This window comes from Lissotriton vulgaris, unplaced genomic scaffold (assembly GCF_964263255.1).
Source record: "Lissotriton vulgaris unplaced genomic scaffold, aLisVul1.2 SCAFFOLD_1317, whole genome shotgun sequence".
Taxonomy (NCBI): Eukaryota; Metazoa; Chordata; class Amphibia; order Caudata; family Salamandridae; genus Lissotriton; species Lissotriton vulgaris.
Genome location: NW_028248901.1, coordinates 104,625 through 118,999, shown reverse-complemented (window position 1 = coordinate 118,999; position 14,375 = coordinate 104,625). Strand labels below are relative to the sequence as shown.

The 14,375-nt window shown below is 47.5% G+C and overlaps 1 protein-coding gene across 1 annotated transcript; it reads right to left on the bottom strand.

Annotated features, from left to right (window-relative positions):
* Positions 1–12,292: 12,292 nt before the first annotated feature.
* Positions 12,293–13,603, bottom strand: LOC147663774 (zinc finger BED domain-containing protein 6-like). The gene has a single exon (XM_086950202.1). It carries the CDS (start codon positions 13,589–13,591, stop codon positions 12,293–12,295), a length of 1,299 nt encoding a protein of 432 aa, XP_086806328.1. The 5' UTR covers positions 13,592–13,603.
* Between the last annotated feature and the right edge of the window lie 772 nt (positions 13,604–14,375).

Sequence of the window (14,375 nt, the reverse complement as noted above, 5' to 3'; positions counted from 1 at the left end):
GGGGTGGTGATGAACAGAGTGTCTGAGTTAAACAGACCACTCTTACCCAGTCCAAAGATCAGGGCTTGATCCATCACCGTTATTTATCTCACTGCCCCATCCCAGCTCAGAACCTGGCTATATGCAAATCAGTCTGTCCCTGGCCCAGTGCATCATGGGAACAGGGCAGACTAAACTACCAAGCCAATTCTTCACCAGAAAGGAGACAAGCTACCGGGGACCGGTTTCTGGCATTTCAGCCTTCTTCGGCCCGGCTTGCTTGAATCCTGATGGAGCAGTGAGAAAGGGACTCATGTCTGAGTATACCCTGCCACACCTATAGTGGCCAAAAACGATTTAGAAAAGGGGGTGGTGATGAACAGAGTGTCTGAGTTAAACAGACCACTCTTACCCAGTCCAAAGATCAGGGCTTGATCCATCACCGTTATTTATCTCACTGCCCCATCCCAGCTCAGAACCTGGTTATATGCAAATCAGTCTGTCCCTGGCCCAGTGCATCATGGGAACAGGGCAGACTAAACTACCAAGCCAATTCTTCACCAGAAAGGAGACAAGCTACCGGGGACCGGTTTCTGGCATTTCAGCCTTCTTCGGCCCGGCTTGCTTGAATCCTGATGGAGCAGTGAGAAAGGGACTCATGTCTGAGTATACCCTGCCACACCTATAGTGGCCAAAAACGATTTAGAAAAGGGGGTGGTGATGAACAGAGTGTCTGAGTTAAACAGACCACTCTTACCCAGTCCAAAGATCAGGGCTTGATCCATCACCGTTATTTATCTCACTGCCCCATCCCAGCTCAGAACCTGGCTATATGCAAATCAGTCTGTCCCTGGCCCAGTGCATCATGGGAACAGGGCAGACTAAACTACCAAGCCAATTCTTCACCAGAAAGGAGACAAGCTACCGGGGACCGGTTTCTGGCATTTCAGCCTTCTTCGGCCCAGCTTGCTTGAATCCTGATGGAGCAGTGAGAAAGGGACTCATGTCTGAGTATACCCTGCCACACCTATAGTGGCCAAAAACGATTTAGAAAAGGGGGTGGTGATGAACAGAGTGTCTGAGTTAAACAGACCACTCTTACCCAGTCCAAAGATCAGGGCTTGATCCATCACCGTTATTTATCTCACTGCCCCATCCCAGCTCAGAACCTGGCTATATGCAAATCAGTCTGTCCCTGGCCCAGTGCATCATGGGAACAGGGCAGACTAAACTACCAAGCCAATTCTTCACCAGAAAGGAGACAAGCTACCGGGGACCGGTTTCTGGCATTTCAGCCTTCTTCGGCCCGGCTTGCTTGAATCCTGATGGAGCAGTGAGAAAGGGACTCATGTCTGAGTATACCCTGCCACACCTATAGTGGCCAAAAACGATTTAGAAAAGGGGGTGGTGATGAACAGAGTGTCTGAGTTAAACAGACCACTCTTACCCAGTCCAAAGATCAGGGCTTGATCCATCACCGTTATTTATCTCACTGCCCCATCCCAGCTCAGAACCTGGCTATATGCAAATCAGTCTGTCCCTGGCCCAGTGCATCATTGGAACAGGGCAGACTAAACTACCAAGCCAATTCTTCACCATATTTGTTGTAAATATTTTTGTCCACCCTAAGCGTGGAAGGGTATTCTCAGATGTGAGACCCTTGCTCATTGCACCATCAGGATTCAAGCAAACCGGGCCGAAGACGGCTGTAATGCCAGAAACCGGTCCCCGGGAGCTTGTTTCCTTCCCAGTGTAAGAATTGGCTTTTGTACTTTGGTTTGCCCTGTTCCCATCATGCACTGGGGCAGGAACAGACTAATTTGCATACAGCCAGGTTCTGAAACTGGGATGGTGCAGTGAGCTAAAAAACGGTGTTGGATCTAGCCCTGATCTCTTGACTGGGTGAGAGCTTTCTGCTTAATTCAGAGACTCTGTCCCTCACCACCCCTTGTTGTAAATATTTTTGTCCACCCTAAGCGTGGAAGGGTATTCTCAGATGTGAGACCCTTGCTCATTGCACCATCAGGATTCAAGCAAACCGGGCCGAAGACGGCTGTATTGCCAGAAACCGGTCCCCGGGAGCTTGTTTCCTTCCCAGTGTAAGAATTGGCTTTTGTAGTTTGGTTTGCCCTGTTCCCATCATGCACTGGGACAGGAACAGACTAATTTGCATACAGCCAGGTTCTGAAACTGGGATGGTGCAGTGAGCTAAAAAACGGTGTTGGATCTAGCCCTGATCTCTTGACTGGGTGAGAGCTTTCTGCTTAATTCAGAGACTCTGTCCCTCACCACCCCTTGTTGTAAATATTTTTGTCCACCCTAAGCGTGGAAGGGTATTCTCAGATGTGAGACCCTTGCTCATTGCACCATCAGGATTCAAGCAAACCGGGCCGAAGACGGCTGTAATGCCAGAAACCGGTCCCCGGGAGCTTGTTTCCTTCCCAGTGTAAGAATTGGCTTTTGTAGTTTGGTTTGCCCTGTTCCCATCATGCACTGGGACAGGAACAGACTAATTTGCATACAGCCAGGTTCTGAAACTGGGATGGTGCAGTGAGCTAAAAAACGGTGTTGGATCTAGCCCTGATCTCTTGACTGGGTGAGAGCTTTCTGCTTAATTCAGAGACTCTGTCCCTCACCACCCCTTGTTGTAAATATTTTTGTCCACCCTAAGCGTGGAAGGGTATTCTCAGATGTGAGACCCTTGCTCATTGCACCATCAGGATTCAAGCAAACCGGGCCGAAGACGGCTGTAATGCCAGAAACCGGTCCCCGGGAGCTTGTTTCCTTCCCAGTGTAAGAATTGGCTTTTGTAGTTTGGTTTGCCCTGTTCCCATCATGCACTGGGACAGGAACAGACTAATTTGCATACAGCCAGGTTCTGAAACTGGGATGGTGCAGTGAGCTAAAAAACGGTGTTGGATCTAGCCCTGATCTCTTGACTGGGTGAGAGCTTTCTGCTTAATTCAGAGACTCTGTCCCTCACCACCCCTTGTTGTAAATATTTTTGTCCACCCTAAGCGTGGAAGGGTATTCTCAGATGTGAGACCCTTGCTCATTGCACCATCAGGATTCAAGCAAACCGGGCCGAAGACGGCTGTAATGCCTGAAACCGGTCCCCGGGAGCTTGTTTCCTTCCCAGTGTAAGAATTGGCTTTTGTAGTTTGGTTTGCCCTGTTCCCATCATGCACTGGGACAGGAACAGACTAATTTGCATACAGCCAGGTTCTGAAACTGGGATGGTGCAGTGAGCTAAAAAACGGTGTTGGATCTAGCCCTGATCTCTTGACTGGGTGAGAGCTTTCTGCTTAATTCAGAGACTCTGTCCCTCACCACCCCTTGTTGTAAATATCAGTGGATGAAGGCATCTGCTGCAGGGACCTGTGTGCAACCTCATGGTCACAAGTTTTCGTTTTGCTTTAGCCCCGCCCCCTCTGACTCCGCCCCTACCAGTGCGGCCCTCGGCCACAAACTACACTGTAAATTTAGCCCCTGAGAGAAAGTTTGTGAGTACCCATGATCTAGAGAGAGTAGACGGTCAGTGGATGAACTAAGTGTAACTTTGAAGAGCATGTAACACTGCACCCGCACGTCCGTTCCAGTGTAGGAAAGGCAAGGAAAAGAAGTTTTAATTTTGTCCAAATACTACCATCAATAGTAGCAGTAGTTTGTATTGCAAGCACAGCATAGATCCGGTTATTACGGTGGCCACTCCCTACCTCTCTTAATAAGTTTAGTAGAACTCAGTCATTCATGTGTGGATGTATCACTGGTCACTCAATAAAAAGCAAAGCACCGAAAGTCATCCCATATATAAGCAAAAACATCCCATGTGAAGTGATAGATAATCAGATTATTTATCTTCTTCAATTTTCCATTTCTAGTACTCATTTGCACTGTAGGGTGAAAGTTAAATTAATTAAGCAGTAGCCCTTGTAACAGAGTATTCTCAGTGCCACCCGTAATAGAAAAGTAAGAGCTTCACCACCTGCATGTACTGGACGGGTACAGTAACGCAACGCAAGTCTAGGTCACTCATCATGGCGTGCGTCTCTTTTTCTCGGGTGCAAGTTTACTGCGCTGGCATTATGCCGGCTTGCAGAAGATAACGTACCAATTTTCCTAAACAAGAGACAAGAAGAAGAATAAGACTGGTGTACTTTCATAGTCGACTCCAATGGAAGTCCATAGTGCTCGTAGAATTTGTTCCTTAAACTCCCACTAATGTTAGAGCAAGGATGAAGAAGTGGGAGGTTAGATAGATACTGGCCTCAATAGTTATGTAATGCGCTTGCAAGTTGCTAGTTGTACTGCAACACAAATTTCTGCTGAATGATTGAGTTAATCTTAAAGAGCATTGGTTACAGACTAGGGGCCAGATGTAGGTGGCCATTTACCAGCCGGTAACGGCTGATTTCGGCCGTTACCGACCGGTAAATGCAAATTGAGATGTAGGGCCCTGTATTTTACAGAATCGGTAAATTTACCGATCGGTAAATTTACCGATTCTGTAAAATACCGAATCGGTATTTTATCAGATTCGGTAAAATTGATATGTAGGTGGGACTCTTCTGAGTCCCACAAGCATTACAGAATCGGTATTTTACCATCAAATTCTATTTGATGGTAAAATACCGATTCCGGTGTGCATGCACATGTGTGCATGCACACCTGTGCCATATGACAGGCAGACCTGCCCTTAGGGCAGGTATGCCTGCCACATGGCACCCGAACCTTTTTTGGGGGTGCTAGAGGGTGTCAAAGTGACACCCCCTGCACCCTTGTCAAAATCGGTATTTACCGATTCGGTAAATACCGACCGGTAATGCCCCATTCATTCCTATGGGCTTCAAAGCCCATAGGAATGAATGGAGCATTACCGGTCGGTATTTACCGAATCGGTAAATACCGATTTTTACCGATTCGGTAAAAGGGAACATCTGGATTCCCTACATACCCACCCCTCACATTTACCGATTGTTAATTACCGATTCGGTAAAATTCGGTAATTTTCGGTAATTAACAATCGGTAAATGTTACTTACCTACATCTGGCCCTAGGTCTTTCTTTCTTCATATAGATGCTCCTTCCAAACGAACAAGGAGGAAGGAGCTGGCTAGAGCGGCCCGACAAAGGAGGATCGATGCCACTGTTATATCGGCGGCTGGTGGCCCTGGAGGACGAAGAAAGTGTGCAGTCGACCACAACAACAACGTCGTCTGCATCGGCCTCCGTGCCCCCACGGGCTGCCACCCAGCACAGTGCTCCACCCAGACTGAGCCGGGCTGCCAAAGCCAAACGCCACCGCCGAGCAGCAAGGACAACAGCTGCCTCTCACAGCCATTGCACCTGCAAGGCAGTGAAGGCACGCCTGCGCCACAGTACCCTGATGGTGTCCCGCCTTCAGCAGGAGCTCCACCACTTTACAAACGTGTTGGAGGGGCTCCGTGTAGAGCACGCCTTGCTCCGCCAGGAGCATGATGCCCTGGCCCAAAAAGTAAACAGCATCCACCCATAGTGTCCCTTGCCCCTTTTTTAGAGACTTTTGGGGGGTGGGAATTGGGAGTTGGGTTTTTGGGGACTTTTGAAGGACAATCGTTGGGGTTAGGGAGGGTCTTGCGGGAGATTATTTTGTTAGGGATATAAATATACTTTTTCAAACTTTATCTGAGCATACCTGTTTTTTACTGCTTGCCTGGTGGGTGGGGGTTTAACAGTGACTTTGTTTTCCTGAAAGTTTAGTTCCATTTTCTTCCTTTAAGTGTAAATGCCCAAATGTTTTCAACACTAAGTGCCTCTCACAGAGTAAGTGAAGTGAATTCAAGAGTCCTAGGACTTTAGTAGTACTACCGTCAGTCTCTCGTCTCTCCTAACACTCCATTATACCCCCAAACCACCAAACGCTTATCTTACCTGTAATTTGTGTTTGAAAGTAGGGCTAGACCCAGGGCTGGCTCCACGGGAAACAGCGAATAGGGTTGGCAATCCTGGGCGGATACAATTTCCTCATAGCGATGGTACTAGTGGTGTGACACAGTGGCAGTTGCATGCCTATGAAAAAAAAGAAAATTAAATCTGGTTTGTCCTTCTGAGCATTTCAATGGTACAATAGAGAATATAGCAGGTGACAGAAGTACACTAGAACAGTGCCACATTGTAGCCTAACAAATGGTAAAGTATAACTACTAATTCGGTTGAAGTTCTTTGACATTAGCCATGGGTCTTTGTCAAGCAGAGTAAGAATATATCCTCGGATTTCTTCACCAGCCTGTTGCTATCACCTTATCCTCCCCAGCAAGTGTGTGGATTTATTGCTGTAATTTAGTCACACATCAATCAAAACCACACAGCCCGGGGGAAGAGGGTTAGGGTTTGAAAAATGGATGGGTACGGGGGTTTTTGGGAAAGGTTTTGGGAGACAAGAAAAAATAGCACAGCATGGACAAACAATTGTGAACATGAACAAATCTTTGGGTACAAACCTATCCATCAATCTTTGAAAGTGCATGCACTACTGCATGCATGTCAGTGAAAAGTAAGTAGTACTTTCGACAACTGTGGAAGAAAGAATGCGACAATACAGGGTGTGTGGAAATATTGATAACTATATTCATATATTGTTGCCAGATACCTGAGAGCCTTGCTGGTCACTATAAATCCATTCACAACACTCAATGAATGAATGAATGAATGAATGAATGAATTAATGAAATGGCATTTGTAATGCGCAGCTATGCCCAATGGGCGTCAAGGCGCCTAACTCAAATAGCCAGCTGTCAGTGGTCAGAAACAGAGCCTACTGGTATGCTTTAATGAATAGCCAGGTCTTCAGAGATTTCCTAAAGAGGTCAAGTGAAGGCAATGACTTGATCTCCAGGGGGAGTGTATTCCACATCTGGGGTGCCAGAATGGAAAAGGCTTTACTCCCCCAACTGGCCTTCTTGGCTCGAGGGATTACCAGTTGGTTGAGCTCACTGGAGCGAAGGCATCTGTTCGGGACATACCTAGTGAGTAGGGATCCAAGGGCATCATCCGATCCTGCAATTAAAGCCTTGTATGTTAAACAGAGAAGTTTAAACATGATCCTTGAGGGAATAGGAAGCCAATGGAGATTCTTCCTTGCCAAGGTCATAGATGACAGCCAAGACAGGGCAAGAGCAAAGCGCGCTGCCGCATTTTGTATGACTTGCAGGCGCTGCAAAAGGCCCTTGTTGGCCCCGGCGTAGAGTGAATTACAATAATCAAGCCTTGAGCCAACAAGAGCGATCACAACCTGCTTCCGTGCCTGTGGGGAAAGATAGTGGACGATCCTTTTCAGAGTCCTGATGACGCCCCAACAGGTAGCCACCGTTCTGTTGATCTGGAGCTCCATAGAAAGCTGGGTGTCAAAAATGACCCCGAGGGGCACGACCGCGCCTGAAGCAGTACCTCCTGTATGAGTCGATGATGACAATGGTGCGTGGGGGGTCTCAGAGATAGGGGGTCTCAGAGATAGCAAGTTACGTGACAGATCATCCTGGATAGAGAAGGAGGATAGATCAGGAGTCCCAGAGGCCAGCCCGTCCTGCAGCGCGTCCTCAGCGCGGACGGGCGCAGACGGGCTGAACGCTGGCGTAACTCCGGCGTCAGTCTGGCGTCCCGCAGCGCGTATCCGCTGCGCGTCAGCATGACTCAGTTATATACACGCCTAGCGTCCTACTGGCGACTAGAGCGTTACGCCTGCCTATTAGCGCTCAGAATCGGCAACATCCACACCCAAGATGGCGCTAAGAAACGGAACTGCGCTGGGAAGCGGACCCGCCAAACAGCGGTGAGTTTCCCTTAAGTTAAGTGCAAGTGAGGGCCAGGCGCTTACAGGCGCTATTAAAAACAGGGGAAGAATAAAGCAAACAGAAATAAAATATGACAACAGGTTATCTTTAAAACGAGCAGCAGCTCGGTTCCTGAAATGCACAAGGCACCTGCACCGGTCAGCTGGCAACTAAGAAGGGAGAACGAGCAGCTTACCTCAGCTATATACACGCCTAGCGTCCTACTGGCGACTAGAGCCTTACGCCTGCCTATTAGCGCTCAGAATCGGCACCATCCACACCCAAGATGGCGCTAAGAAACGGAACTGCGCTGGGAAGCGGACCCGCCAAACAGCGGTGAGTTTCCCTTAAGTTAAGTGCAAGTGAGGGCCAGGCGCTTACAGGCGCTATTAAAAACAGGGGAAGAATAAAGCAAACAGAAATAAAATATGACAACAGGTTATCTTTAAAACGAGCAGCAGCTCGGTTCCTGAAATGCACAAGGCACCTGCACCGGTCAGCTGGCAACTAAGAAGGGAGAACGAGCAGCTTACCTCAGCTATATACACGCCTAGCGTCCTACTGGCGACTAGAGCGTTACGCCTGCCTATTAGCGCTCAGAATCGGCACCATCCACACCCAAGATGGCGCTAAGAAACGGAACTGCGCTGGGAAGCGGACCCGCCAAACAGCGGTGAGTTTCCCTTAAGTTAAGTGCAAGTGAGGGCCAGGCGCTTACAGGCGCTATTAAAAACAGGGGAAGAATAAAGCAAACAGAAATAAAATATGACAACAGGTTATCTTTAAAACGAGCAGCAGCTCGGTTCCTGAAATGCACAAGGCACCTGCACCGGTCAGCTGGCAACTAAGAAGGGAGAACGAGCAGCTTACCTCAGCTATATACACGCCTAGCGTCCTACTGGCGACTAGAGCGTTACGCCTGCCTATTAGCGCTCAGAATCGGCACCATCCACACCCAAGATGGCGCTAAGAAACGGAACTGCGCTGGGAAGCGGACCCGCCAAACAGCGGTGAGTTTCCCTTAAGTTAAGTGCAAGTGAGGGCCAGGCGCTTACAGGCGCTATTAAAAACAGGGGAAATAGGGTTGGTCTGGAAGGTATAGTAGATAGAAAAGGAGAAATTACTCTTTTTCTAGGTGTCCCCTCACTCACCAGGGTTTCCCCTTGGTGACATGCTTCATCATTGGGGCCATCCCAGTCCTCTACGGGCTGGGGCGTGCTGCGACTTGCGAATTACGTAGGAGCACTTACAAATGACAGATGTGATTGTGGAGTGGACTAAGTGATGTGTTAAGGGATCAATTTGGAAGCAGAGAGAGATCCAAGAAATGCAGTCACAGTCAGAGAAAAACACAATGGATACTGTATCTGTATATTGTTGTAGTTGTCCTGTTGAAAGTGGTAAGTAAGTTGCCTGCAGAAAAAAAATCCTCTTATTAGCGGCACTCCTCCATTGCAGCCGACGCTTCGTCCATCGATGTTGGTCACCAGAAGACACCCTGTAAAAAAAGCACAGCATGGACAAACAATTGAACATAAACAAATCTTTGGGTACAAACCTATCCATCAATCTTTGAAAGTGCATGCACTACTGCATGCATGTCAGTGAAAAGTAAGTAGTACTTTCGACAACTGTGGAAGAAAGAATGCGACAGTACAGGGCGTGTGTGGAATTATTGATAACTATATTCAACATAAGGTCTCTGTTGCCAGATACCTGAGAGCCTTGCTGGTCACTATAAATCCATTCACAACACTCAATGGGGTTGGTCTGGAAGGTATAGTAGATAGAAAAGGAGAAATTGCTCTTTTTCTAGGTTTCCCCTCACTCACCAGGGTTGCCCCTTGGTGACATGCTTCATCATTGGGGCCATCCCAGTCCTCTACGGGCTGGGGCGTGCTGCGACTTGCGAATTACGTAGGAGCACTTACAAATGACTATGTGTGGTGCAGATGTGATAGTGGAGTGGACGAAGTGATGTGTTAAGGGATCAATTTAGAAGCAGAGAGAGATCCAAGAAATGCAGTCACAGTCAGAGAAAAACACAAAGGATACTGTATCTGTATGTTGTTGTAGTTGTCCTGTTGAATTTGGTAAGTAAGTTGCATGCAGAAAAAAATTCCTCTCATTAGCGGCACTCCTCCATTGCAGCTGACGCTTCGTCCATCAATGTTGGTGACCAGAAGACACCCTGTCCACTGCCTGCCTGATGCTGAATTGTGGCTCGCTAATGTGAAGCCTGACTCCATCCTTTTTTCCCCATTGCACAGACTGAAACCCGGCCTGTAATTATTCAACGAAAAACAGGAAGTTATATAATATTACAACACCACTGATAAATAAATATAAGGTATGTAGGCTGTGGAGTGCAAAAAGTCACACTTTGATTTTCCTAGTAGACAGTACAATATTTTTGAAAGTGCGTACTCTGTCTGAGTCACCTTTTGAAGGATAAATAAGTATGGGCAAATTAATGGAGCGGATCTTTCCCCTCAAGCTAGGTGTACTGTAAACTGTGTTTTAGAACAAAATTAGATCTTCCCAGCAGTGCTCCCACCCAGACCCTTACTAAAGCCAGTTGCAAAAATGTAGAAGACCCCCAATCAAATCTCAAAAAACGAGGCCTAGCAGAAAACTGGTGACAAAACGTACTTTGAAAGTAAAAGTAGGCCCAAGTACCCCCTTACCCACCGTGGATTGCATTCAAACCACTTGCAAGCAACCAAGCAAAAGTATCCATAGCCAGCATCGCTCCAAGACTCGAAAACCCCCCCACCCAAACACATGCAATAGAAATACTGCTAACCCTAACGAACCCTAAGTTAAGAATAGTGGCAAAGGCTTTCTTTAACTATGCCAAATCCCCCCTTTCCCACCATGGATTTTCTTCAAATGACTTGCAACCAAAATTACACATTCTCACGAGTGCTCTAAGACCCCAGAACTCAGTTGCAAAAATCTAGAACACCCCGAAACACATGCAATCCTGCTGCTAGGGCTAACCCTAACGAACCCTAAGTTACAAAAAGTGCCAAAAGGCTTTTCCGCGAGGATTTTGTCCCAACCACTTCTACCCGGTATTAGACCTTCCCAGGAATGCCCCAAGACCCGCCAACCCACCGCCAACCACCGCCAAAAAGCATAACACCCCCAAACAGGCCAAAAGCAAAATCTCATACTTGCAATATTTCTCTGCCTTCGGTCCAAACGCGCTGCGTAGCGAGGCCATAGGTCCGGTTTGCCACCACGGATTTCCTGAAAAGCAAATGCAATCAAGATTAGAGTGTCCCAGCAGTGCTCCCAGACCCCGAAACTCACCCACAAACACCAGGAAGCCCCCCAAACAGGCCCCCGAAAACGCTACATTGAGCAAAATGTCAGAAATAGCAACAACAAAAAATCGGCGTGGATTTTGTCCAAACCACTTTTATCCGGCATTAGAGCTTCCCAGCAATGGCCCCAGAGCCGTCAACCCAGGAGAAAACGAGTAGAAGACCCCCAAACAGCCAAAGAGCAAAAGTACAAAAATGGGGACTTGGTCATTTTTTTCCAAATTTCCCAAATCACTCCGCGCGCGCTCTGCAGCTAGGCCCTAACTCCCCTCTGCCACCATGGATTTGCTTCAAACCTCTTGCAAAGTAAAGTATATATAGCCAGCAGTGTGCCCAGACCCCGAAACCCACCCACAAACACCAGGAAGCCCCCCAAACAGGCCCCCGAAAACGCTACATTGAGCAAAATGTCAGAAATAGCAAAAAAAAAATTCGGCCTGGATTTTGTCCCAACCACTTCTACCCGGTATTAGACCTTCCCAGGAATGCCCAAAGACCCGCCAACCCACCCGCCAAAAAGCATAACACCCCCAAACAGGCCAAAAGCAAAATCTCATACTTGCAATATTTCTCGGCCTTCGGTCCAAACGCGCTGCGTAGCTAGGCCATAGGTCCGGTTTGCCACCACGGATTTCCTAAAAAGCAAATGCAATCAAGATTAGAGTGTCCCAGCAGTGCTCCCAGACCCCGAAACTCACCCACAAACACCAGGAACCCCCCTAAGAGCCCCTCAAAGGCAAGCAAGTCAGCAAAAACACTAAAAAATTTGCGCCTCAGATTTGGTCCAAACCACTTTTATCCGGTATTAGAGCTTCCCAACAATGGCCCCAGAGCCGTCAACTCACCTGCAAAGAGGTAGAACAACACCCCCACAAGTGTTGAGTCTTTCTTCATTGGGCGTAAACCAGCCCTCTGCTTTGATGGAAATAGGAGTCTGGAGGAGGAGGATAGAGGAGCATGTTCTTCTGAACTTGTGAACCTGAGGAATGCAGACTGCGGCACCTTCAAATCAATTAGCAAACAAGTGAAGACAGTTCTGCTGATGGGCTTGTTTTTGTGATTATCTGATTAAAGTTTGAATTATATTAACTGTGCACAACAAAGAAAGACAGACACACAGGAATAAAAGTGAATAAGGACGAAAAAGAAAGTTATTGATTTGTTGTCTCATTTTCAGGGCTCGGTATCACGGTCCAGGAATAAGAATAAGGCTTCGTCATCATACTCTGCGAATTCAGGCAGGGTGAGCTCAGTGTCACCGGACAGAGTAGAAATTCCCTCATCTATGTTGCTGGCCACCTCGTCTTCATCCAGCGCGCTTTCTCGTACCCTGAAATCTGATGGTATGACGTGCTGAATTATCTTGATCATTGTTAACCTCTCCACATTTTTGGGCGAGAGGCGGCTCCGTTTGGAAGTTACAATGCCACCAGCAGCACTGAAAACACGTTCAGAAGACACGCTTGCGAGTGGGCAAGACAAGTAGTTTAAAGCCAGGTTGGTGAGCTGTGGCCACAATTCTTTTTTCCCATGCCAATACGCCAATGGGTCAGCATTAACATAGACCTCTGTTGAGTCATTCAGATAGTCCTTCACCATCGACTCAAGGTCCTCATCCAAGGTTCTTCCACTTTGCTTAGCTGTTGCTGTGCCTCTGACCTTTTGAGAACCAAACCCAAGCCGAGCTAGCCAATCCTCTTCAGCCTCCAATGTTTCTGTTGTGTCTGGTGCAGATGATCCGGTTGCCGGTGTCTTTAACGGCTGAGAGGTCACTTGTGCCACAGCCACAGGTGCAGAAGTGGATTGTTTTGACTGGGGATGGCCTGCTGATGCTGATGTACTGCCTTTTCCTTCAATTTTCTGCCGTTCTCTTTCAAACCTCTTGGCTGACAAGGCTAGCCAACGTTTGTACTTTGGAACATGTTCATCATCAAAAGGAAAGAATGCTTGGCCTGCCAGCGCCTTTTTGTAGTGTGGATCCAGAATAGTAGCACAAATGTAATGCTGTTCTGAGTGGATCATTTTAAGACGTTCATCACCTTGTAGGAGCTCTAATAATTTCTCAGCCAGAACAAAAGAGTCTTGGTTTTTTACATCTTTTTCAAACACAGAACACACCTCCTTCAGTTGATGCTCCAGCATGTACAACAATGGGATAGCTTTTCCCAAATTACAGTCCTCCTTGCTGACTGCACGCGTGAAGAACTCAAAAGGATGAAGCATGCGTGTCAGGCTTTGAACTATGTTCCATTGCGCCGCACCCATCCTCAGGTCCTCCTGAGCTGTACCCTCTGTTAAGAAATATTGATTGAGTACCGTATACTGCTCATACAGACGCTCAAGCATGTAGAAGGTTGAGTTCCAACGTGTTTCCACCTCCTGGATGAGTGCTTTCACTGGCATTTGACGTTGATATAGCAGGCTCCTCAGCTGCTTCCAGGCCTTAAAAGAATGGCTGAAATGGTTGCACATTTTTCGGCAGGTGTCCAATACTCTGTACGCTGCACTGTCTTTATTACCCAAGAATTTTTGGACAACCAGGTTTATACAGTGCGCCAAACACGGCACTCTGAAATACTCACCCAGCCTCATGGCCTTAACTATATTGGCGCCATTGTCCGTGGAAACATAACCAACCTGGCGTTTTTTTGGGGACAGCCACTTAAGGACCTTTGTGTTAAAGACATCCAAAATGCTGTGTGACGTTTCTCCAAACCAAACATGGCTAGTGTTGCATGTTTCCGAGCAGCTTTAAAAACAATGTCCGGGTCAACACCTGTGTTTAGCTTTGCTTTAGCCCCTGAAAAAGAGACCCAGTGTGCAGTGATGCACATGTAATCAGCGCCTGCGCCACTGGTCCACATGTCTGTTGTCAGATGTATAGTGTGAACAGCACTCTTCTGCAAAGCTGCCCCAATCACCTCCAGAACATCTTCATGTAGTGCTGGAACCGCAACTCGGGCAAAATAGAACCGGCTGGGAACCTTCCATTTAGAGCAGAGCGCTGCCACTAATTCTAGAAAACCAACCCCTTCTACAAAAGAAAAAGGGAGAAGGTCCAGAGCTAGCATTTTAGCCAGCTTAGTGTTATACAGACGCGTCAGTGGGTGGTTGCGTTCATATTGCGCTTCTGTAAACAATATCTTTTTAATGTTGCCCTGGACCAAGGATTTACGGAATGATGATGATATCTTCGACCCAGTTACGCTCGCTGATGAACTTTTTCGCATTGATGTCTCACTCTCTCCCACACTCT

Coding starts and splice junctions, on each gene's coding strand:
- LOC147663774 (XM_086950202.1), bottom strand. CDS start 13,591: ATGTGCAACCATTTCAGCCATTCTTTTAAGGCCTGGAAGCAGCTGAGG.